At 48.6% G+C, this 24,059-nt stretch overlaps 1 protein-coding gene across 9 annotated transcripts in view; it reads left to right on the plus strand.

Annotated features, from left to right (window-relative positions):
- Positions 1–24,059, plus strand: part of LOC147012380 (uncharacterized) — a 77,984-nt gene that overhangs the window by 19,976 nt on the left and 33,949 nt on the right. For 5 of the 9 annotated variants that reach the window (XM_085856483.1, XM_085856484.1, XM_085856486.1 and 2 more), the window contains exons 2-7: positions 10,660–10,719; positions 14,072–14,146; positions 14,239–14,385; positions 14,479–14,522; positions 15,920–16,000; positions 16,078–16,170. In XM_085856483.1, the coding sequence (XP_085712609.1) occupies positions 10,660–10,719; positions 14,072–14,146; positions 14,239–14,385; positions 14,479–14,522; positions 15,920–16,000; positions 16,078–16,170 (500 nt within the window). Of the gene's footprint in view, positions 1–10,659; positions 10,720–14,071; positions 14,147–14,238; positions 14,386–14,478; positions 14,523–15,919; positions 16,001–16,077; positions 16,171–20,652; positions 20,786–24,059 lie in introns of all 9 variants that reach the window. The other 4 variants (XM_085856481.1, XM_085856480.1, XM_085856477.1 and 1 more) reach the window with 3 other exon arrangements.

Consider the following 24,059-nt stretch of genomic DNA (forward strand, 5'->3'; position numbering starts at 1 on the left):
GCGCACATGGAAATGAACAGGGGGGGGGGGGCAAAGCAAAATTGAACGGGGCTGGTGAACATGGGCAGTGGGCATGGCATGGCAAAGGCAGCAGGCAAACACAGCCCGCAGATGAACTGGCCGGCACAGGCCTTGCAGAAAAAACAGCCAGCAGATGAAGTGGGCCGGCACAGGCCTTGCAGCACAGCAGCTGCAGACGATCCAGCCGGCACAGGCCTCGCAGCAAAACACGGCCAGCCGATGGCACAGGCCTTGCAGCAAAACAACAGCTGCCGATGAAGTTGGCCGGCCTCTGCCTTGAAGCAAAACACGGCCAGCCGATGAAGTTGGCCAGCCTTTGCCGTTCAGTGGAGGTTGGTGGAGGGAGTGCGGTGGTGCTGGCCACTTGGAAGGCGGGCTCGGACCTACCTACCTGTCTCCCTCCCAACCTATCGCCTTTGCCTGTCACTGTACATACCCACTCCCTTAATTTGTGAAAAACCAATTTAGCCCCAACTTATTTTTTTGTTGTTTTTATTTTTACTCCCCCACTATAAATCGTCCCCTAACCCCCTTTATCGTCCTTGTTCGGCTAACCTATCCTGTCACCTAGCCTACTCCCAACCCCTACGTTCCCTTCCCGGAGGGGAACAAGGGAGAGCTAACGTCCTGTGTCGAGGCCCAACGAAGCCTCAGGATGGCCTCCCCAGAGTTCGGCGATCTATAACCAAAGTGGGTCCAGCGGCCCACAACGACAGCGAGGGGATGGATGGTGCGGAGGGGTACACTTCCTAATCTACCCTATCCATTTAACTGTTAAACTCCCCCGGGGCTTTCAACAAGCGCCTCTCGCTTAAACTATTGGTTCTAACAACCCAGATTCCCGTCGCCTGTGTTGGTGTCCTTACAATTTCGGGCCTCGCCCCCCAATTTTCTCTCCGTGCCCTCACACGGTCTCCTGGCTGGGACACGCGGCTCCTTTTGGCAGGCACGACCCTCTGCCGAATCTCCCGCTATGGCACCCCCGGGCACTACACTGCCTCCGAGCCTACCAGCTCCCTAACACCGGGGAGTGCCCCCCATGGCACCTCCCCTGAAACGCACACGTGGCAGGCCGGCCTCCCGGGCCCCTTTCTGAGGGTCACCCGTGCCCACTGCACTGCCCACGCGGCTAATGGCGCCCCGGGCCCCCGCACCAAGCAGGCGCACCCGTGCCCACTACTCTATCCCGGCCCCCCATGGGCCCATGGCCTACCGCGGCCGACTAGCCTGGTGCCTGGGGTACCCACTCAGCGATACTCACCTTTCGCAGCCACGCTCCCAAGCCTGTCAACAGGGCTCCTGCACCCCTCCAAATGGGTCTCGAGCCTACTTTCCCACCAACAGCAAAACGACCTCCATTTTTCAATTTGACTAACCCAGCTAACTCACTTTACTCTGACCCCGGGGTCCCTTGGGCGGGAGTCACTCCTCCCCCCAATCACTCATCGCACCATGCATTCCCCATTCACTCCACTCACACAGACCCGCTGGCCTCACTCACTCAACAAGTACTCACCTCACAACTCACCAACTCTTCAACACACACACCACTGAACTCTGCCATCCTTCTAACTACCTCCCCTAACTAACTCGTGCTCCCACGTCGTCCCTTAAACTATAGCACGTTCCTTTTAACACTACGTAGCTAAACTACGTCCCCTCTACACACTCACTGTCAGTCACTGTCTCCAAATAATCCCATTAATCAATTTCCCAGGGGGGGAATTTCCTCCCTTCCTACCTGGCTCGTGAACTCGTCGCAAGACTCTGAGAGCCCTGCGCCTCTGCGGGAGCGGCTGTTCCAGCACCGACTCCTCCGGCAAGACATATCCATGAGGGCGTAAGGTCGCCCTTGTAAGGCCTCAGGCGGTCCGCGTGGACGATCCGAGGGAGGGCTCGTGGTCCCATTTTAATTTTTAGGACCACGTCACTGACTTGCGCCAGGACAACCCCCGGGCCCTGCCAAGGTGAGGTGAGCTTCGGGCATCTGCCCTTCCTTCGCCGGGGGTTAAAGAACCAAATCTTTGCCCCCGGTGGGTATTTGCTCACCTGGCTCCGGTGGTCGTACCTGCGCTTCATTTTTATGCCCGCCTGTTGGAGCTGGTGTCGTGCGAAGGCGTGGACCTTCTCCAAGCCCTCCTCCAACCGACGGGCATAGCCCTCCCCCGGGGGCCTATCAAGCCGCTCAGGCGTCGGACCGCACAATAAATCGACGGGGCTTCTCAGCTCCCGTCCATACATCAACAGCGCCGGACTACATGCGGTAGACCCGTGCTGGGACGCGCGATAGGCCATCAGGAGGTACGGAAGGTGTTCGTCCCAGTCCTCCTGGTTAGTGGCGGTGAAGAGGGCCAACTGTTGGACCAGGGTCCTGTTGAACCTCTCCACCATGCCATCAGACTGTGGTCTCAGGGGCGTTGTCCGTGTTTTTCGAATTTCCAGGAGCCTGCACACCTCTTTTAGTAATTCACTCTCAAAATTTCGTCCCTGGTCCGTGTGCAGCTCCTGCGGAATCCCATACCGGCATGTAAATCCTTCTACGAAGGCCTTGGCCACAACCCCTGCTTCCTGGCTGGGAAGGGCAAAGGCTTCTGGCCATTTGGTGAAATAGTCCATAATTACGAGGACGTACTTATTACCCTGGCGAGTGGGGGCAGTGGTCCCAAAATGTCCATGGCCACTCGCTCCAGGGGAGCCCCAACCTGATGTAGTTGGAGTGGGGCCCTCATCCTCTGTGGCGGTCCCTTTTTGCAGTACAGGCGTCGCATGCTCGACACCAGTCCTGTACATCGCGCCCCATGTTAACCCAATAGAACCGCCGGCGGGCCCGAGATTTTGTTTTGGTCCTGCCCAAATGGCCGCCGGCGCGGGTACCGTGCACCTGTTTCAAAATTTGGGTCTTAAACCCATCAGGGACTATCACCAGCCAAGAAGTTTGTTCAGAAGGAATCTCCACCCACTTGCGATACAAGATGTTGTCCCTCATTTCTAGGGTCCTCCACTGAGCCCAGTATGCCTTTGTTCGCGCCCCGAATGGGGCGATTTCCTCCCCACTGGGCCTCCTGTTTTCCTGGACCCATTTGTACACTGGCCCTAGCACGGGGTCTTCCCGCTGGGCCGTGCTCCATGCCAATCCACCAAATTCCTCTCCTGCGGTTAGTGGCAAAGTTGGGCCTACCATCCGGGCCGCACGGACTGGGAGTTTCGGGGAGGCGTCTGCCAATTGGTCCCTCTCCTCATGTCTCGTACAATATTTGCAGTTTTCCCTCAGACAGGGGCGTCGAGAGAGCGCATCGGCATTCCCATGAGCCTTACCGGCTCTATGGACCACACTGAAATCGTACTGCTGCAATTTTTCCAACCACCTTGCAATTTGGCCCTCCGGTTCCTTGAACCGTAAGAGCCATTGCAAGGAGGAATGGTCAGTTCGAACCAAAAATTTCCTCCCGTACAAGTACGGGTGGAAATGGCTCACGGCAGACAGCATAGCCAATAGTTCCTTGCGAGTTACGCAATAATTTCGTTCGGGCCTACTCATGGCCCGACTGTAATACGCGATCACTCTTTCCACGCCCCCTGTGTCTGAGACAAGACTGCTCCCAATCCTTCCTGGCTTGCATCCGTGTCCAGGGTATACATCCCGTCATCGGTGGGGTACGCTAAAACAGGTGCGGATGTCAAACACCCCTTTAATTTGAGGAAGGCCTCCTGGCACTCCTCCGTCCAATTAAATCTCAACCCCTTCTCCGTCAACCGGTGAAGGGGCCTGGCTATCTCCGCAAAGTTTGCCACGAAACGCCGGTAGTAGGAGCAAAGTCCCAAAAAGCCCCGCACCTGTTTGACAGTTGTAGGTACGGGCCACTCCTCTACCGCTGTAATTTTTCCGGGGTCGGTCTTCACCCCTCGCGGCCTATCACGTGTCCGAGATAGGCCACCTCTGTCGCGAACAAAGTGCATTTCTCTGGGCTCAATTTCAGCCCTGCCTGCCTGAGGTGCCCAAACACCTGGTCCAAATTGGCTATCTCCTGGGTGAATGTTTTAGCGTGTACCAGGACGTCATCCAGATACACCAGGCATGACTGCCACGGCATGCCGCCGAGTACACGCTCCATCAGTCTCTCAAAGGTGGCGGGGGCGTTACACAAACCGAACGGCATCACAGTGAACTGATACAGTCCCTTCCCTGTGGAAAATGCCGTTTTCTCCTTCCCCGTCTTATCCATCTCCACCTGCCAATACCCACTCTTGAGGTCCAAAGTTGAGAACCATTTAGAGCCTGCAACGGCGTCGAGGGTATCGTCAATTCTAGGCAGGGGATAGGAGTCTTTGAGTGTCACGTTGTTCAGCTGGCGATAGTCCACACAGAAACGCGTGGTCCCATCCTTCTTTTTAACCAGCACAACTGGTGACATCCAAGGACTTCCCGAGGGCTCGATGACACCTGCATTGAGCATCTTTTCAACCTGTTCATCAGCCTCCTCTCTTTTGCTCCATGGGAGCCTTCGAGCAGGCTGACGGACAGGCCGGGCCCCATTGGTGTGGATCTGATGTTGCACCAGGCCCGTACGTCCAATATCCTCGGGTGACAAGGAGAAGATCCCGATGTGTCGGTCGACCAGCTTGTATAAGGCCTCCCGCTGGGCCTCCTCCAAATCTACACTACTCCGATTTACCATCTCACAAATGGGACCGGGCCAATTCCTAATCGAGTCTGGAGACTCCTTCTGGGGCCGGTCCGGCTCGACGTTATCGTCCCTCAGCTCTGCGACCTCTTTTACTGGGATGCAATCTGCCACCTTCGTGCCCTTCCTGATAGTGCGTGGTTCCGTGCTAACATTTATCACCCGTACGGGCACTACCGGCCCGTCGGTACTTACCAGGGTGCGGCCCACGACTAAGCCCGGGGTTGACGGCCCTGCCGATGGTTCCGCTAGGCCACAGGGGCCCTGCCACGTTGGGGGTGCTCGCCACCGGGCCGGGACCACCGCCTCGGCACCCGGGGGAATGACCACGGAGTCAGGAGCCTCCAGCTCCACCCTCTCATCCGTGCTCACGCCTCCTAACGGCAACTCCTCACCACCCAACTGCATGACGCCCCGGCCCAAGTCGATCTTACAACCACCGGCCGTCAGCACATCCAACCCTATTAGACATGGGTCGTACACCTCAGCCACCCAAACCTCTATCTTGGTTTTCACAGTGCCCAATTTAAACGACACGAAACCACGTCCTATGATAGGGGCCGTTGCCCCGGTAGCTAGCTGCAAACTATGGTTTTGCAGACGGTGGATCTCATCCCAACCGTCTACACTCGAATCAAGGACCACAGGGCTGATGATCGTGGCGCTTGCTCCTGTGTCCACCACGGCGTCTACCCCTACGCCGGCAATCTTGCACCGAATTGTTAAGCTACCTTTGCCAATTTGGCCACAACTGATGACCTGTCGCAGTTCTGAGGGCTCTTCTCCGTCTGAGTCTGCCGAACACGGCCCTACATGTTCGGCACTTCTTAGTTTCCCGGGGACTGGTGGGGGGGAATGGTTGGGCCTGGCTATCCCTATTGACCCGGGGCGGAGTTGGTGGTCTAGGGGGCCGTGGCTCTTCTCTTCGCGGGGGCCTTTCCCTGCGCGGGCGTTGCACCTCCGCTGCAGGTGGTCCCCTGCGCCACAATTATAACACCTCTTCTGGTAAGGTGTTTGCCTCCAGTACGCCGAATTATACCCCCTCCATTCCGAATTGGGGTACCCCCGATGGCCCATCTCCCGCCCTTCCCGGGCCCGACCGCCTCTCCACAGGTCTCCCGAACCGGCGGTCGAACATGCCCTGCACCATCCTTTCCATTCGCGCTTGGTCGCCCAGGGTTGCCCCGGCTCCCAGCGCACTGTCGTGCATGGGGTCCACCTGTCGGACTGCCACCGCGTGGCGCCCAGCCCCTCCCAATGGCGTTCTGGCTGCCTCCCAGCAGGCAGCAGTATCAGCCGCCTTCTGGAGGTTGTCCGGGCGCCATACGGTGAGCAATGCTCCGACATCGGGGCCCCTATTGCTCGAAGGAAATGGTCCAGGGCAATCTCCTCCCGGTACTCCGGTGGCATGTTGGTGTGCGCGATCCCCACCAAGCGGCGAATGTCATGTGCCAATTCTCCCAGCGATTCCTGGGGACGTCGTTTGCGCCCGTTGAGCTGAGCTTTAACAAGCTCGCCCTGCTGGTCCATGCCAAATCGGCTTTTTAGGGCCGAATGGAGATCCTCCAGGGTCGCCCCCTCACTGGGTACCGTGGTCAGCACTTCCAAAGCCACGCCACGCAGGGCCGCTGTGAGTTGTGCCACACCCTGCACCTCGTTCCAGCCATTGCCTCTGGCAACACACTGGAACTGGGCCATATATGCCCTCAAGTCCGTCTTGCCATCGTACGGGGGTAGCGGCACCCTCGGTTCTTTCGAGGTCTCCTCCCGTTCCCTAGGGACTCCGGGAGGAGTGTACCTCCCCAGTCCCAACGGTGCCTCACTCCCGCAGGGTCCGAGCCATTTGCCCGGGGGCTCCACCACCCTTGTCTGTGTCTGTCCGTGCCCCGCGTCGTCCCGCTTACTCTCCCAAGCCATTGGACTCACACTCCGCACACCCCCTGGAACAGTCATTCTGGGTACCCCCGTTAGGCCAAAAGACCCCGCGGTCTCTACCCTCCCCAAGCTTGGCATGCTCACCCCCGCATCGGGCAAGCCTCCTGCTCCGCCCTGTGACACCGGCCCCACCTGGGCACGATCCGCCTCGAGGGAGTATATCCTCTCCCCCTGTTCCCGAAGGAGGCCACCCTGCTTCTCACACCGGGCCTCCACCCTATCCGTCAGTCTCTTCTCCATTTCCTCCATTTTCCCCTTTATTACCCCATTTATTTCCTCCCCTATCGTTCCTAACGACAGTTCCCCGACTTTTTCTCTTATTTGCTCCACCTCCCCTTGTACCTGTGTCACCATCTTATTTGTCTTGGATATTTCCTCCCTCGTTGTCCTAAACTGCTCTTCTGTCTCGCCCCGGTTTTTTTCTATCTGTTCCCCCAGTTCCTCTGTCTTTTCTCCGGCTTTCCGCTCCATTTCATTAATTACCTCCTCATGTCTCTTTCTACATTCCTCCGCCACCTTTTTTAATCCTTTCTGTGTCTCCGCTTTTACCTCCTTTCGCAGGTTTTCAACTTTGTCTGTCATTTCCCGATGTCTTTTCTCACAGTCCTCCTTCACGGCTCCCAATCCCTCCTTTATTTTCCCCTGTTCTCTTTTTAATTCCTCTATCGCCGTCGTGTTCCTCCCTATTTCCTCCTTTATTTGGTCTTGTCCCTGTTTTACTTCTCCCAATCCTTTTCCTACTTTGTCTATTTTTCCAACCACCGTCTTTATTTCGTTCACCCTCTCTTGTTTACTTTCTTCCATTGCGACTCCCACTCCTTTTACTTTCTCTTTTAACCCGGTCACCTCCGCTCGTATCGTGTCGACTTCCTTTTTCATTTCGTTTTTTAGTTCTTCCAAGCTTCCTTTTAGGCTCATTCCCATGTTCTGCGTCTCACCCCGCAGCTCTTTCATTTCTTCTTTCATGTTTGCTTCCATTCCGTTTATTTGCTGTGTATTCGCATCCATCGTCGTTTTCACTTCATTCATTTGCTTGTTCATTTCATTTGTATTTGTATCCATCTTTTTGTTCATTTGTTGTGTATTCGCATCCATCGTCGTTTTCACTTCATTCATTTGTTTGTTCATTGCCGCCAGCATGGCGCATAGCTGGGCCATGTTGGATGCACTCAGCTGAGCCGTTTCGGCAAGGGTTGGGGAAGGGTCTTGGTGGAGAGGGGGGGGGGAGGTGTCATACACCGCGGCCGCTGCCGCACCCACCTCGGGCCCTGGGTTCAGTTGGGCGAGTCCGTGTTCCTGCGCAATCAACATTTCCTGCTCGGGGATTCCATCCTGAGCCATGGATTCTACACATTCTACATCCATTTCTAATACCCCCGGCTCCCGCTCGCCTTGAGACGCCATCTTGCTTCTCGTGAAGGGTTAATTTAACTCACTCGTAATTTGGAGGGAATCGGGGGTCGCTTCTCTCACCCCTGGACCGATTCCCGTGAATTTAGCCGGAGACAGGAGAGCCTGTTTTCCTGTTCTCCGATACCAGTGCCGCGAGGAGGGCGATGAATTTGTATCCCACTCCTGACACCAGTGTTGCGGTCTTCGCGCCCGCCGGCGTGCGACGGCCACGTAACTCGAATCGCGGCACGTCGCCCACCGGACGGACAATCCAGTCGTGACCCTCTCGGACTAACGCCGGGAACCAGTCACGGGTGGACCTTTCGGTCTCACCGCGATCGAGCCAATCAGCCCCCGCGTGGGATAGGGTTGCTCGCCAAATTCGAACTACCTAAGTACCCACGCGGAGGGTAGACCGGGCGATCGCACCTCGCCGCAGGTCGACTTCGGACACGGGCCACTTAAGCGACCCGTTCCGTACTATCAGAATAACCGAGCGGTGTTATCGTCGACCTCGACGGTTCGATTAATTATCGGGCGTATTCAGCCCACTACCAACCCTTCACGTGAAGCAAGATGAGGATTCAATGAGAGAAATGACGAAGCGAAGCGGGAAACAGTTCAACAATAAAGCACATTTATTCTCGGCACACGGGAAGCACACAAATACAATTCCACCAAATGCACACAAAAAAGAAACACAATTCCATTTACACAAAAAGCAAACATAAAAGTGAAAACACAGTGCAGAGCTAATACCGACTACCGAGCACACGGCAACACTTATACAATTCTACTTCACAGACGGCGCCGACAACACATACCCAAAACCAAGGAAAAGAAATACCCTCAAGAATGGGGTAGGCCTGGGGCCGAGACCGGGTCGGGCCTACCCGTCTGGTGATGAGACGCGGAGCGGCGATGGCCCCGCAACCCGCGGGCCTCGTGGACAGTGCCTGGCAGGGGGTGGGAACGGGCCCCCTTGGTCGCACTATCTCAGCGCGGGGGGAAACAGGAGGGGGTTGCTGATGCTCGGGGTATAGAGGATCTTTATTATGTGCGACGAGCGTCTCCACCTCGGCCAGGTCGCGCTGTCGGCCTCCCTCGGGTGCAGCTTCCTGCACGACGCGAGCACCCCCTCGTCTGGTGTCGCCGCCTTTCCACAGCTCCGTCCCCTCCGTTCCGACTCCAACGCACACGACGAGCAGCTCCACCGCCCGCGAAGTCTTGACCCTCTGCTTCCGACTCTCCTCTTCTTGACTCTCCGTTCTCGTTCTGCTGACTCTCCCTCGTTCTCTCTTGCGACTCTCCGACCCCTCGTTCTCGTTCTGCTGACTCTTTCGCTCCGACTTTTACGACTCCTTTGACTGACGAACACCGTCCTTTTATCCCCCCGTAACTTCGCCTTTGACCCCCTCCCTTTGACCTTTCACCTCGCTCCCCATTGGCCCGAGAAAAAGTGGGCGTGAAGGCTTTTTGATCCACAAATTTGCATATATCGTTCGCCCTGGAGGCGGGGCCAGTCGCCCCTCGCTCACCGATTGGACGGCAAAAAGTGGGCGTGTGTCGTTTTCGATCCGTTTTTGAAGCAGAAAATCCGTGATTTTGTACACGCTGTTCAACGTGCGCCCTACACGAGTCCAGCATCGGTGCCCATGAGTGGCGCGAGATGACGGTGATGCGATGGTGGCGAGTTGTGACGGTAAAGGTCGTGGCGGTTGTGGTGAAGCGGTGGTTGTGGTCGGTGGTTGATGTTGTGGTTGTGATCATGGCGGTTGGTCCAAAATAAAGATAGTAAAAGAAAAACGGCTATCCTGAAGAGTCGCAGCACGTATAAATGACATGTATTCCCACTAGACAACGGGTTTGGGCCTAACTACACATGCACTTACCGAGATACCTCACCTAAGGGACCTGAATGGTGGTTTGCGAATCTGGTAACCACAACAATATATATATATATATATATATATATATATATATATATATATATATATATATATATATATATATATATATACACACACACATATATATATACACACACACACACACACACACACACACACACACACACACACACACACACTAGCATGGTTGCCCAGGTGGATACTGAGAAGCAGGTAGGGAACTATGTAGGGGGTAGAAGAGTTAGAACACCAGTGGGTAAAGGGGTGTAAAGGGTCTTACAGGTCATTGGGGTTCTTTGAGGTCTCAAGGGGTCTGAGGGGTCTTCGAGAGTCTTCGGGATTTTAACCGTGTTTGAGGTATTCGGGGTTTTAAAGTGTCGTAATTGTGTTTGTGGAATTCAGTGGTTTTAAGGGTCTTGTGGGTGGGTATTGGGGTCTTATCTTCTAAGCATGGAGAAAGTCTTCTCTCGAGCATGTATTCTCATCTCTCAAGCATGTGAAAACAAGCTCGAATGAGATAAGATCCTCGCCCTCTTAATGATGACGTCATAAAAACGAATACGATGTCATTGTGATGTATCAGGTTTGCGATAAATTATCTGTGCAAATGCCCGGCTTGATTCCCACAAATAAAATTCAAACAGCTTGCCTAGTTTCGGAGATAATGGTGTAGGCGATTTCCATTAGCGGCGATATTATGACGTCAACTTTTTTTCTAGGAAGAATTTCGAAAATCGGAGATGGTTACTGCCTACGCGTGGGCTTTCTGCATATACATGGCAAGTTTCACGAAGATCCGATGAAAACTCTGGGTTGTGAAACAAAAAATGTCAAAAAATAGGAATGACGTCATAAAAATTGATATGACGTCATAGTGATGTATCGTATGTGCGGTATTTCATCTCTGCGAATGCCCTGTTCGATTCCCACAAACAGAATTCAAAAAGCTTGCCGAGTTTGAGAATTTTTTAGGCGATTTCCATTAGCGGAGATATTTTGATGTCATAACTTTTTTTTTCTCGGCGGAATTTTCAAAATCGGACATGGTTACTGTCTGCGCAGGGTATTTTTACATGTATATGCCAAGTTTCAGGAAATTTCGATGAAAACTGAAGGCTGTGAAACAAAAAAGTCCACAAGAACAATGTGAGTAAGACTTAGACATCCTCCACGAGGATCTAAAAATGTCTTAAGGGTTCTTTGGGGCTCTTTAAAGGTGCAGGTGGTGGATGAAAATACTGTTACGTTTGAGGGGGGGTATGCATTCAAAGGGTAATTAGGATGTTTAATTAGGTATGCCATGCTGTTCGAGTGTACCAGGATCTCGATGTAATAAGTAGCAATTCAGTGGTGATAAGTTGTCTAGTAAATGTCCATTTCTTCAAGGGGGAAATGGTAATTGTCACGTAATTAGATAGGGACACGGGATAGGGTAAGTGTGTCTGCATAAACCCCTTTTAGTATTCCCTGGAGGCTTGCCGTGACGTCACAGGACAGTGCTGCGGATGGCTCCGCCTCGTGATCACGATTGGCGGAAGGCGACGGCGGAGGGCCAATAAACGGCTCGATTGGAAGTGACGAGGACTCGAGGATAAAAAGGCTCTGTTCGGGGAAAAGGCGAAGAGGAAGAAGATCGGGACAGAAAAACTGTTCTGGTGGAGGCTGTTGTACTGGGAGCGTGCTGTTTGTCGGGCTGATTCAATCCTGGATTTTATCGTGTCTCGTGGCCTTGCTGTGCCTCGTGCCTCACCTTGGTTGGCTCTGAGGTTCTGCTGGCTCGGAGTACGGGGTCGAACGGCGGTGGACCTGCCTCCCTCTCCTGCTCGCAACTTGGCGCCAGAACTGGTTCCCTGGCGGCTGTGAGCGGACTTGGGCCAGGACCAGGAGGTCGACAGCACCACGGTGTCTCCTGCCCCTGACGAGCGCAATGCCGGCTCGTCCGACGCCAATCCAGGGACTTGGGAAGTCCACACCACAGGCCAGCCTGACCACCAGGACCAGCTACGGTGTGTGTGTGTGTGTGTGTGTGTGTGTGTGTGTGTGTGTGTGTGTGTGTGTGTGTGTGTGTGTGTGTGTGTGTCTGTGTGTGTGTGTGCGCGTGCGCGTGCGCGTGCGCGTGCGCGTGCGTGTGCGTGTGTGTACCTGGCACCTTAGAGGGTTTGAGATTGGTATATCCATTGGAATTGTTTGTGTTTTCCCCACGCCCGAACCCACACCACCATCCCGTCGAATCGCCCCGGATCCCTCCTCTTGCCGAGTCTTATTATTTCTGGTTAGAGAAATAAACATCATTAACTCAGTGAAAAGCGACTCGTGCCACCTTCCTCGTCACGTTTGCGGAAGAGCAATTAGAACCGCCATCTTTGGGTTATCGAAATAAACCGCCTCCATTGTTTCGGCTCATTCTACGTTGGCGGGACTGTTCAAGTCCTGTGGACGTCACAATACCCTTTGGACAACCCCCCCCCCCCCCCCCCCCGATCAGACTTGGTCTGGGTGCCAAATTTGGTGGTTGTCGGTCATGCGGATCTTGCAAAAAACACACACAGACAGACAGTCAGACATCCAATTAATGAATATGTATATATGTACACACACACACACACACACACACACACACACACACACACACACACACACACACACACACACACACACACACACACACACACACTCTTGGTGGATCAATGCCAGAGCTGTTTTAATCATTCATTATTTTTATTTATACTGGAGTAACTAATGTGATTGGTGGTGATTAAACAAGGTGTGTTTGTTGTTGATTATTGATAATAACAATTATTGTTTCATTGACCATAATGTGATATTGATTTTTGTGGTTGAACTCACTCGGTGCCATATTTTGAGATATCGATTGTGGCATTTGGTGATTTCAAATTCTTCCTTGCTATGAAAATGAAGACTTATTTGTGGAGTGATGTGAGCTTATTTGTAACCTGTTGCCATGACAACGGTTGTAAGTCCATGTGGAATTGGGCTCATGGTCCCTGGCTGATGTCCAAATTGTTATTATTATTTTTTTTGTCGTTTAAAGATAACCCAAAGGTTTAAAACACAACTTCCTCATATTTGGGTAGTTGTGGCTGCAGAAGCAGGGACACCTGGAAGGCCAATGGGAACACGTTGTTTTGGAGGCTGCGCACTGTTCATCTCATTGCTTGTAGTTTTTAGTTTCCCGCGTTAAAAAGGTTCTACATTTGGCGATTCTTAATGCACAACGGTCTAAATGATTTGCTGTTCTTGCAAGAGGATGGCATGGAGATGGTTATCAGGATCACCGAGATACCACGGCACGCTTCTTCTCACCTGAATTCATATTCTGAAGAATTGTCAGCACGAACATTCACAGCAGCTGTCTTCAATGTTTGTTATTGCCGACATCATGTGTCGATGAATGCCTTGTATGCTTCCCAAGAACATAATAATTAAATAATACTTGACAATAATTTGGGTTTCCTGACTTGATGTTAAACAAATTGATTACGTCCGCCACCGAAGGTGAAGGAGGTTATGTTTTTCACCCCTTTCTGCTGTCTGTCTGTTTGTTTGTGTACAGGATATCTCAAAAGGTTGTGCACGGATCCGGATGAAATTTTGTGGGCACGTTGAGTGTGTGACGAGGAAGAATTGATTCAATTTCGGTGAAGATCCAGATCTGGATCCGACAACGATAATTAATTTTTCCAGTGATTGAGATAGGGCCAAAAACAATATATAGCACGATATCTCAAAAAGCTTTGGACGGATTTGGATGAAACTTGGTGCACACGTTGGGTGTGTGACGAGGAAGAATTGATTCGGTTTTGGTGAAGATGCGAATCCAGATCTGGATATAAGAATTTAAAATTTTTAAAAAGAGATTCTTCACCATTGGGAGATGTGGCAAAAAACGATATCGTCCTGTATAGCATGATATTTCAAAAACGTATTGTGCCCGATATGTTCTCGTGGATCAAGCATTACGTGGTGGAGGAATGCAATTTTCCAAGTGCCCTTCTAGTTTGAACTGTCACCCAATATCTTGGGGCATCTAAATTTGAAATGCATAAATGGACTTTGGTGAAAATTTGTCGTCACATCAGAAATATGAGAAACTGCTCATACTTTTGGCAGGAAAAGAGTATTCTACTGAGAAGGACGACCGCACCATCAGCAGCTCCTCCATCACAAGAACAGACAGGAAAAGAGGTGCTGGATTTATATAATTCCTTCTGTCTTCGTTTGAATTTCACGTTTTAGCGACAATGCCAATCTCTGAGCAATTGTTTGCTGTGCACTAGGTGCAAGCAAGAAGAGCAGGAAGAGGTCAAGGAGCCGTTCTTCTTCTTCTTTTTCTTCTTCTTCTTCATCCAACTCCAGTTCTTCGTCAACGTCTTCGAGTTCTTCCTCTACGACGTCACGGCCACGAAGCCAGTCCCTCAGTCCCGGTAACTGTCTTGCATGGAATATTCTTTGACTGAGAGATAACAGTTGTGCCAAATTGAAACTATGTTTACCTTCAGGATAAATTTCATTTTCAGATTCAAGTAGAAGAAAATGTAATAAAAAGAGGGACCAGAAAAAGGTGAGACTGAATATCGATGTGCTCGATATATGTCCTGTAGTTTTATTGTCCTCACGTTTTTTTTTTTTTTTTTTTGAAGAAACAGGGGAGGGGTTGCTATTGTAATCGGCTACGTCTGTCCATCCATCCTGTCCATCACGCTACCTCCTCCTCCTAAACGGTTGGACAGAAATTCACCAAACTTGATAGTTATGATCACCACATGGCAAAAATGTGCAAGATCAGCCCTCTGGCAGGGTCAAAAGGTGAAATACCAAAGCAATTATGGGCACATTTTAATACATTTTTAAATGAAACTTTGTGAATGCAATCAACATTGGGAGACTCGTTAAATATGTCACGATTTTTGGGGGGGATTTGACTTCCGGTTATATGTCTGGTGTTGGCTTAATGGTTAGGGTGGTGGGCTTAGGATCCTAGGATCCTAGAGTTCCAATCCCACTCGGCTGCTGAATTAATATCAGGTGGGGTTGACTCTGCCTGTCATCCTTCCTAGGTCGGCAAAATGAGTGCCAGCTTGCTGGTATACTGTGACGGAATGGCGACCCGTCCAGGATTGTGCCCAATAGCCAAGGAGACTGCTTAGGCCTAAGTCACATTTGCCACGGCGACCGTGGGGTCTCCAAAATCTACAGCCACTCGCAATTATACGGTGGCCACAGTATTTCCACGGTCACACAATGTAGCAGTCACATATGTTTTTATTTTTCAGGGAGCCACACGGGGTATTTATAAATTGTGGAGACCGAAAACGTGGGGGTGCCGTACGGTTTTTAATTTGATGTCGCACGGTGACCTTAGGGCGTTCCTACGGCGGCCATAGAATTTTCAAGGCAGACGCAAGGTGACTGCAGGGGGGCCCTAAGGCGAACGTGTGGCCAAACGGACGGTAACGAGTGGGTTCTTTTGTTTTTGTTACCAGTTCTTTTGTTTCGGCTTGTCGAATTGCTACGGCGAACGTAGAAATGAAAAAAGTTATAAATCCGCGCTATAATTCCACTGCGACCTTATGACCTGTAAAATATAGCCAAACGGCGTAGGGGCCACCCTGAGGCCACCGCAGAAACTCTGCGGCCGCCGCACGTTTCTGTCAATTCAGAGGGGGTACGGCCGCCATATCCTCGCCGTAGAGCAAATGTGACTTAGGCCTTAGGCAGCACCAACGCTCTGCACCTATAGTATGGTCCCGATGGATGGATGGATCCCCCGGTTTAATGTGTGAAATAATTTTAAATGTTTTCCATTAACTAGAAGAAACATTTGTGTCACTCCCGTCCCATATTCCCCAAGATGTCTTTCAGATTAATTTTTTCCCACCCAAAAAGCTTTTTTTAATATCTATTTTAATAATTCCTTGAAGTCTGCTAATGTGCTTCATATGCTGTTATGCCACGTAGAAACACAAAAAAGAGAAAAAGAAAAAGAAGAAAGCTAGGAAGAGTAAAAACGATACTCCTGGACCTGTACAGCTTTCGAAGGTAAGAACAGATTGTTTTGGAAATTTTTAACCAATCGGCAAAAAGGTTGTGCTGATTTTGACATCAGTTTCTTTCAGTTTTTGAGGGATCGTCAGAAAGATGAGAGGTACAGCATGATATCAGGAAAAAAGATCAAGATGAAAGTGAAGAAAACACGAGAAGATAAGGAGGTTTGTTGTAATTTATTTGATACCAATCTGTTGAAACAGTTGAAAGAGTCGGCATACTCTCCTGACTGATCCACATCCTACGAGGGCTTGTTAAAAAGTAATCCCTCCTTTTCTTTTCATCTAAAACATGCAAAGCTATTTGAATGAAACAAAGACAGATGCTAACATCAATCTTTATTCGACCATGATGCATATTTATTTCTCAACATGCTCACCGCTGCGGTCCACACGTTTCTACCAATGCCCAGTGATGCCGTCAATACAGAACTGTACATCCTGCTGACTTAACGGGCTCTTCACAGTGGCCTTGACATCATCGTCAGAAGGAAATTGTTCTGACGGAGCCAATTCAGGACTGGTGATTCTATGTGATGGAATTCCATTCACCGACTTTTACTCGCAGGATTGTAATGGTGTACCCAACTCTCATCTCATCTCAAGTCGCTTATCCCAACTCTCATCTCAAGTCAGTCATCCCAACTCTCATCTCATCTCAAGTCGCTCATCCCAACTCTCATCTCATCTCAAGTCGCTCATCCCAACTCTCATCTCATCTCAAGTCGCTCATCCCAACTCTCATCTCATCTCAAGTCGCTCATCCCAACTCTCATCTCATCTCATCTCATCTCAAGTCAGTCATCCAAACTCATATCATCTCATCTCAAGTCGCTCATCCCAACTCTCATCTCATCTCAAGTCGCTTATCCCAACTCTCATCTCAAGTCGGTCATCCCAACTCTCATCTCAAGTCGGTCATCCCCACTCTCATCTCAAGTCGGTCATCCCAACTCTCATCTCAAGTCGGTCATCCCAACTCTCATCTCATCTCAAGTCGCTTATCCCAACTCTCATCTCAAGTCCGTCATCCCAACTCTCATCTCATCTAATGTCGCTTATCCCAACTCTCATCTCAAGTCAGTCATCCCCACTCTCATCTCATCTCAAGTCGGTCATCCCAACTCTCATCTCATCTCAAGTCACTCATCCCAACTCTCATCTCAAGTCGCTCATCCCAACTCTCATCTCATCTCAAGTCACTCAAGTCGCTCATCCCAACTCTCATCTCAAGTCGCTCATCCCAACTCTCATCTCAAGTCGCTCATCCCAACTCTCATCTCAAGTCACTCATCCCAACTCTCATCTCAAGTCACTCATCCCAACTCTCATCTCAAGTCACTCATCCCAACTCTCATCTCAAGTCGCTCATCCCAACTCTCATCTCAAGTCGCTCATCCCAACTCTCATCTCAAGTCGCTCATCCCAACTCTCATCTCATCTCAAGTCGCTCATCCCAACTCTCATCTCATCTCAAGTCGCTCATCCCAACTCTCATCTCATCTCATCTCAAGTCGCTCATCCCAACTCTCATCTCATCTCATCTCAAGTCGCTCATCCCAACTCTCATCTCATCTCAAGTCGCTCATCCCAACTCTCATCTCATCTCAAGTCGCTCATCCCAACTCTCATCTCATCTCAAATCGCTCATCCCAACTCTCATCTCATCTCAAGTCGCTCATCCCAACTCTCATCTCATCTCAAGTCGCTCATCCCAACTCTCATCTCATCTCAAGTCGCTCATCCCAACTCTCATCTCATCTCAAGTCGCTCATCCCAACTCTCATCTCATCTCAAGTCGCTCATCCCAACTCTCATCTCATCTCAAGTCGCTCATCCCAACTCTCATCTCATCTCAAGTCGCTCATCCCAACTCTCATCTCATCTCAAGTCGCTCATCCCAACTCTCATCTCATCTCAAGTCGCTCATCCCAACTCTCATCTCATCTCAAGTCGCTCATCCCAACTCTCATCTCATCTCAAGTCGCTCATCCCAACTCTCATCTCATCTCAAGTCGCTCATCCCAACTCTCATCTCATCTCAAGTCGCTCATCCCAACTCTCATCTCATCTCAAGTCGCTCATCCCAACTCTCATCTCATCTCAAGTCGCTCATCCCAACTCTCATCTCATCTCAAGTCGCTCATCCAACTCTCATCTCATCTCAAGTCGCTCATCCCAACTCTCATCTCATCTCAAGCACTTCACTCTTTTCAGAAATGACATTGGCATGCTGCCCGGTTAGTAACCAATTTACTCATCTCATCTTGACTGACGTAGCACTGAGCCTTTGAGTCAGAATCACGAAACTTCGCAACCAGTGGTCGGAAGAACAAATAGGTGGACTGCACTTTTTCATTCGAATATCTACCTGTTTTGGAGAAAAAAAAAGAGTAGGACACATTACTTTTCAACACGCCTTCGTACTTAAAGGAAAATGTTGAACATTTTAACCCTCACCTCTTGCTTCCCCATATTTTCCCTCAATTTACACTCCATCCCCTCTCCCTCCTTCCCCAAGTTACTAATACGTTCTCTGTGGCCTGCAAAGTTATGATGCATATACTTTTAAAAAAAATTTAATCGTTTTAATTTGTATAAATTAACAATAGTAATCAAATATGAAGGCTATTGTTTGGCTATTTACAAGTTGTAACCAACGTGTTTGATTTGACCAATGTTAATTGTCTATGCCGATCGACCACTACTCTAACATCACTAACCCTAACAGCTTGGCAAGTTCATGTTGTGCTCATCGCATCATGGACAGTATCGGTCTTAGAGGGATATTCTCCTTGTGAATCTTCGGCAGGCCGTACATTCTTGCACGTTGGGCTCCAACAGGTTTAATTCTGTCGTACACCTCCTTTGATAGTTCTCCACGTTTTGGAAGCTGCAACAGTCGTTTTACGATTCCTTTGGTGTCAAAGCATTCTTCCTCAATCCTTGTGTTGCCAAGAGAACATCCCGTTGCATGTGAAAATCCCTGACGTCATTCGGGATTCCACAGTACGCAAGCGCGAGGTCCGATAGTCGAGCCCTCAGCGCCTGTTCTGCTTCGTTTGACACAGCCTGATGTGTTGATAGTTGAGCATACAGGATGTGTCAAAGGAGGTGGACGACAGAATTAAACCTGTTGGAGCCCAACGTCCAAAAATGTACGGCCTGCCGAAGATTCACAAGGAGAATATCCCTCTAAGACAGATACTGTCCATGGTGCGATCAACACAACATGAACTTGCCAAGTGGTTGGGAGAGGTACTGCAACCAGTATTTGATTCACTTTCTCATTTCGTGGTGAAGGATTTCTTCACATTTGCAGAATCAATTAGAGCAAAAGCACTGACAAGTGAGGACAACATCATGGCATCCTTTGATATTAAAAGCTTGTTCACGAATGTACCATTGACGGAGACGATTGAGATATGCGCACATTTGCTGTATCACACCGATCTGGAACAACCGATGATCTTGGAACACGTCTTCGTGGAATTAATGAACACAGCAACAAGGGAGGTGGAATTCAATTTTAACAACATGATGTATGTTCAAACGGACGGTGTGGCCATGGGTTCTCCATTCGGCCCAGCTCTTGCAAATATTTTTTTAGGCTATCATGAAATGCAGAAACCGACTGGTCGGCAAGGGGTCGATTTCCCCCATCGTATACTATCGGTATGTTGATGACATTTTTGCTTTGTTTGAGTCTCAGACGGTATGTCACAATTTCCAGGCATGGCTCAACACTCTCCATCCAGCGGTGAAGTTTACCATGGAGCTGGAATCGTCAAACACGTTAACGTTTTTTGACGTGTTGGTTGATAGATCCAACCTTGGTTTCACAACATCCGTCTACCGGAAGCCGACTTTCACAGGGCAATATACTCGGTGGGACTACTATAGCTCCACGAGATGCAAAATTGCCTTGATCAATATCCTGGTTAACAGAGCACAGAAGATTTGTTCACCTTATAATCTTCCTGCTGAAATTGACAAAATCATGAATATACTCGGTGAGAATGGTTATCCTGAGCATATAGTTGAGATACATACACAAGTTTCTAAACACGACGAAAGATCGGAAGATTGGTCCAGACAAATGTCCAGTCGATATCAGGATGCCCGAGAACGGGCAATCATCACGAAGGTTTGAAGTACAAATCAAACATATTGTGTCCAACACGTTTTTGGCTGTGCAACCGCGAGTAATCTTTACCTCTCGCCGTTTGCTGACGTCAGTCAACAAGGATGTGCTACCCACCTCACAAACCAGCAATGTTATTCATGAGTTTAAGTGCCGATGTGAAGCTCGGTACGTGGGCCGCACAACACCAAGATTGGCTGATCGGATCAAACAACATATCCCCTTGGCGATTCGAGGAAAGATTGTGAGGGTGAGAACACAACCAGTGCGAGCATGTAGAAATATCCAGCAACCACCGGCCACTGTACCTGCTTCATCTGCCATTGCACAGCACCTGGTTGCCAACCCTATCTGTGCAGACCAGTATAATGCAGATATGTTCAGGATATTGAGCCGAGGTCGGAGCTCGTTTCATTTACGTATGTTGGAAGTAACTTTGATCCTTACCACCGATCCAATACTATGTCGTCAAGGAATTTGTACGATCTCTGTGTCTCTTTCAGCATGGAACGATCAAGGGAAGTACGGTAACAAATGGTGAATGGACCTTTGGGGAAACCTATCCCCCCTCTTTCCAGGATGTGGTTGCAAATGTCAATCATCGACGAACTCTGCTCCAGCCAATGGAAGCTCGAGGTGAAGATGAGCCGACCAATGGGCATTCAGATTAACTGTGATGTCATTACGGTTGAACCAATCAGTGTCTCCCTTATTGAGACCTGCGTATAAAGCATACGCCTTCATTTCCTTCTTAATTTGCTGCGATATTTTTTTTTACCCTGAAGAGTGCAGCACGAAAAGCTTCAGTCACTATTAGGTCACTATTATGTCGTGTTTGTTTGTATCCATATTAAAGTTCTGTGGTACCAAACATCTGTTGTGTATATATATATATATATTATACCTGCCAACCCTTTTTGAAGGAAAAGCGGTAGGCTGACATTGCATGCGTCCCTAGGGGGGTCCGGGGGCATGCCCCCCCCCCGGAAATTTTTCAAAAAAATGAAGCAAAATGGTGGAATCTCCTGCATTTTGAGACCACAGTTAGCTGAACTATATCAACATATTTTTAGAGTGAAAAAGAGAAAACTTAACATGGTTGATCTACTCACCAATCTTTATTTTTCTAAGACATCATGATCATCAGTCACGTTTCCATAAATTACTGACTGTCCAAGCTCCACATGTATGTGCCCATACGTGTACACAAGAGTTTACATAAACTCACTGATACATCTTTATGAAAGAAATGACTGGCCACTCTGATTTCATAACATATTTACAGTTTACCTTACGCGAAGCCTTGATACACTTGAACTCTGTTGTCCAACTTGGCTTAAACTTGTTGACCCAGCGTGGGGGTGCTTTTTTCTTTTCTGGTGTTTGCATTGTTGTCGTGCACTGAAGCAATAAGTACTCTGTTAACTGCAGTCTTTGATCATGAATGGAAAATGCCAATGACGCGTTGTCTGGAAATGAATGCCCGCTGTTTCCCGTCGTTCCATTTGATTGGTCAAGCTTAGTTTGGAAGCAATAACCAATCGCTGACGAGATAAGAAATCAAGGTCAGGCACGAGTTTTGTAGAATGTAGAAGCAGCCACGTGTGATACGATCTTGGCAGTGAGAAACGAACGCAAAACTGAAAAAACACAACTATTTTTTTTTTTCCAATAATAATTTCCAAATGCGGTTTGTCTGACTAATAAAATCGGGAGCTATAGAAAATCGGTAGGCTACCGCGCAAATCGGTAGGGTTGGCAGGTATATATATATATATATATATATATATATATATATATATATATATATATATATATATATATATATATATATATATATATATATATATATATAATATATATATATATAATATATATATATATATATATATATAATATATATATAATACCAAGCCTGCACACTAAAAACTCGGCTCGCCGTCACACAATCCCTATGAAATTGCTGTGGCACTTAGCGGACATGCCGACAATGTTTTGGAAGTCTTGGCGTTCCATAGTACCACTTGCATTTTGCACAATGCGTATTTTTGTCATTCCCCGTGTACAGTCTGTCGTCTGCTACCAGCTATGTTGTACTGCTATCCCGTGTTGTACTGCTATTTTCGATCGTAAGTTATTGCGTGTTTAAAATTTACTTCCTGGTTCGGAGCATACCAGCTCACTCTGATGTTACCGAAATTCATGCACAGTCTAATATGAAAACGATCATAACTTGGGGCATTGTGTTTATCAATAAATAGACATAAGAAATCGAGAAATTATTAGAATACACGAAGTCATCACAATCCGGAAGTCCGTACGTTGTAACCCGTAATGGGGAACGCGGCTGAGGTTTTCTTCCCCATTGGCCACGCCTACGCAGCAACGTGTCCTGTCATCGATTGGTAAATACATGGCCATAACTTGGGAAGCACTTGTCCGATTCATATCAAACCTTGAAAAGGCACATCCTCAGTTCCCCAACAATATATCTGACAAGTTTCAATTAGATTGGACCAGTGGTTGTCTAGAAGCAGCGGCCACAGACACACACACACACACATTGCTGGGATTTTATATATATATATATATATATATATATATATATATATATATATATATATATATATATATATATATATATATATATATATACTTTACCGTGTTGTATTATATAAATATTGATGTATATATTGTTACGGAAATGGCCCTTAGTGTGTTATTAAATACTAGTACATGCCCGTAAAAAAAAAATAATAATAATAAATAAATAAACCACACAGGCCGTTTCTTCACTCTCGCGTGCCCGTACGTGCGTGACCAGGAAGTTCGATATTATTCGCAATTTATTTTTAATACCCAATTATTCAATTATCGCCAACGTATTTTACCTTTTCGCAATGTCGTGGCAAAGAAAAGCAAAAAGAGAAGAGAAGAGAGAAAAAATTTACTTCCTGGTTCGGAGCATACCAGCACTCTGATGTTACCGAAATTTATACACCGTCTAATATGAAAACGATCATAACTTGGGCCATTGTGTTTATCTATAAATGCGCATAAGAAATCAAGAAATTATTAGAATACACGAAGTCATCATTATCCGGAAGCCCATACGTTGTAACCTGTAATGGGTAACGCGGCTGAGCTTCCCTTCCCCTTCGGCCACGCCCACGCAACAACGTGTCTTGCCATTGGTTTGTTAAATAAATGGCCATAACTTGGGAACCACTTGTCCGATTAATATCAAACCTTGAAAAGGCACATACTCAGGTCCCCAGCAATATACCTGGCAAGTTTCAATTAGATTGGACCAGTGGTTGTCGAGAAACAGCGGTCACACACACACACACACACACACACACACACACACAGACACACACACATACATACACACACACACAGACACACACATACACACATACACACATACACACACACATACACACATACACACATACACACATACACACATACACACATACACACATACACACATACACACATACACACATACACACATACACACATACACACATACACACATACACACATACACACATACACATACACATACACACATACACATACACACAGATTGCTGGAATTATACATAGATAGAATTATCCCAGATCCCCCATTAAATGCATGTTTAGCCAGGATGTTCGGTAAGTGGACGTTACATGTGTGTCGGGAGGTATCACAGGCTGTTATTTGTTTGTGCAGTGGTGGTGTACTGAGAGCTTCTTCTTCCTTCCTCTCTCCTAACAATAGTCTGAGCCAGCGCTCTGAGAGGGGGAGTGGCCTAGAGAAGGAAGTGAAACTGAAGGGAGGAGCCAGTGGGCTTCGAGGCAAGCGAGCGAAAAAAAAAAAAAAAGTCAGTGGTGGATCTCCTGGGAGAGAAACTGAATCT

Source organism: Eptatretus burgeri, chromosome 15 (genome assembly GCF_056783735.1).
Source record: "Eptatretus burgeri isolate ZD-2024b chromosome 15, Ebu_testis_v1, whole genome shotgun sequence".
NCBI classification, from domain to species: domain Eukaryota; kingdom Metazoa; phylum Chordata; class Myxini; order Myxiniformes; family Myxinidae; genus Eptatretus; species Eptatretus burgeri.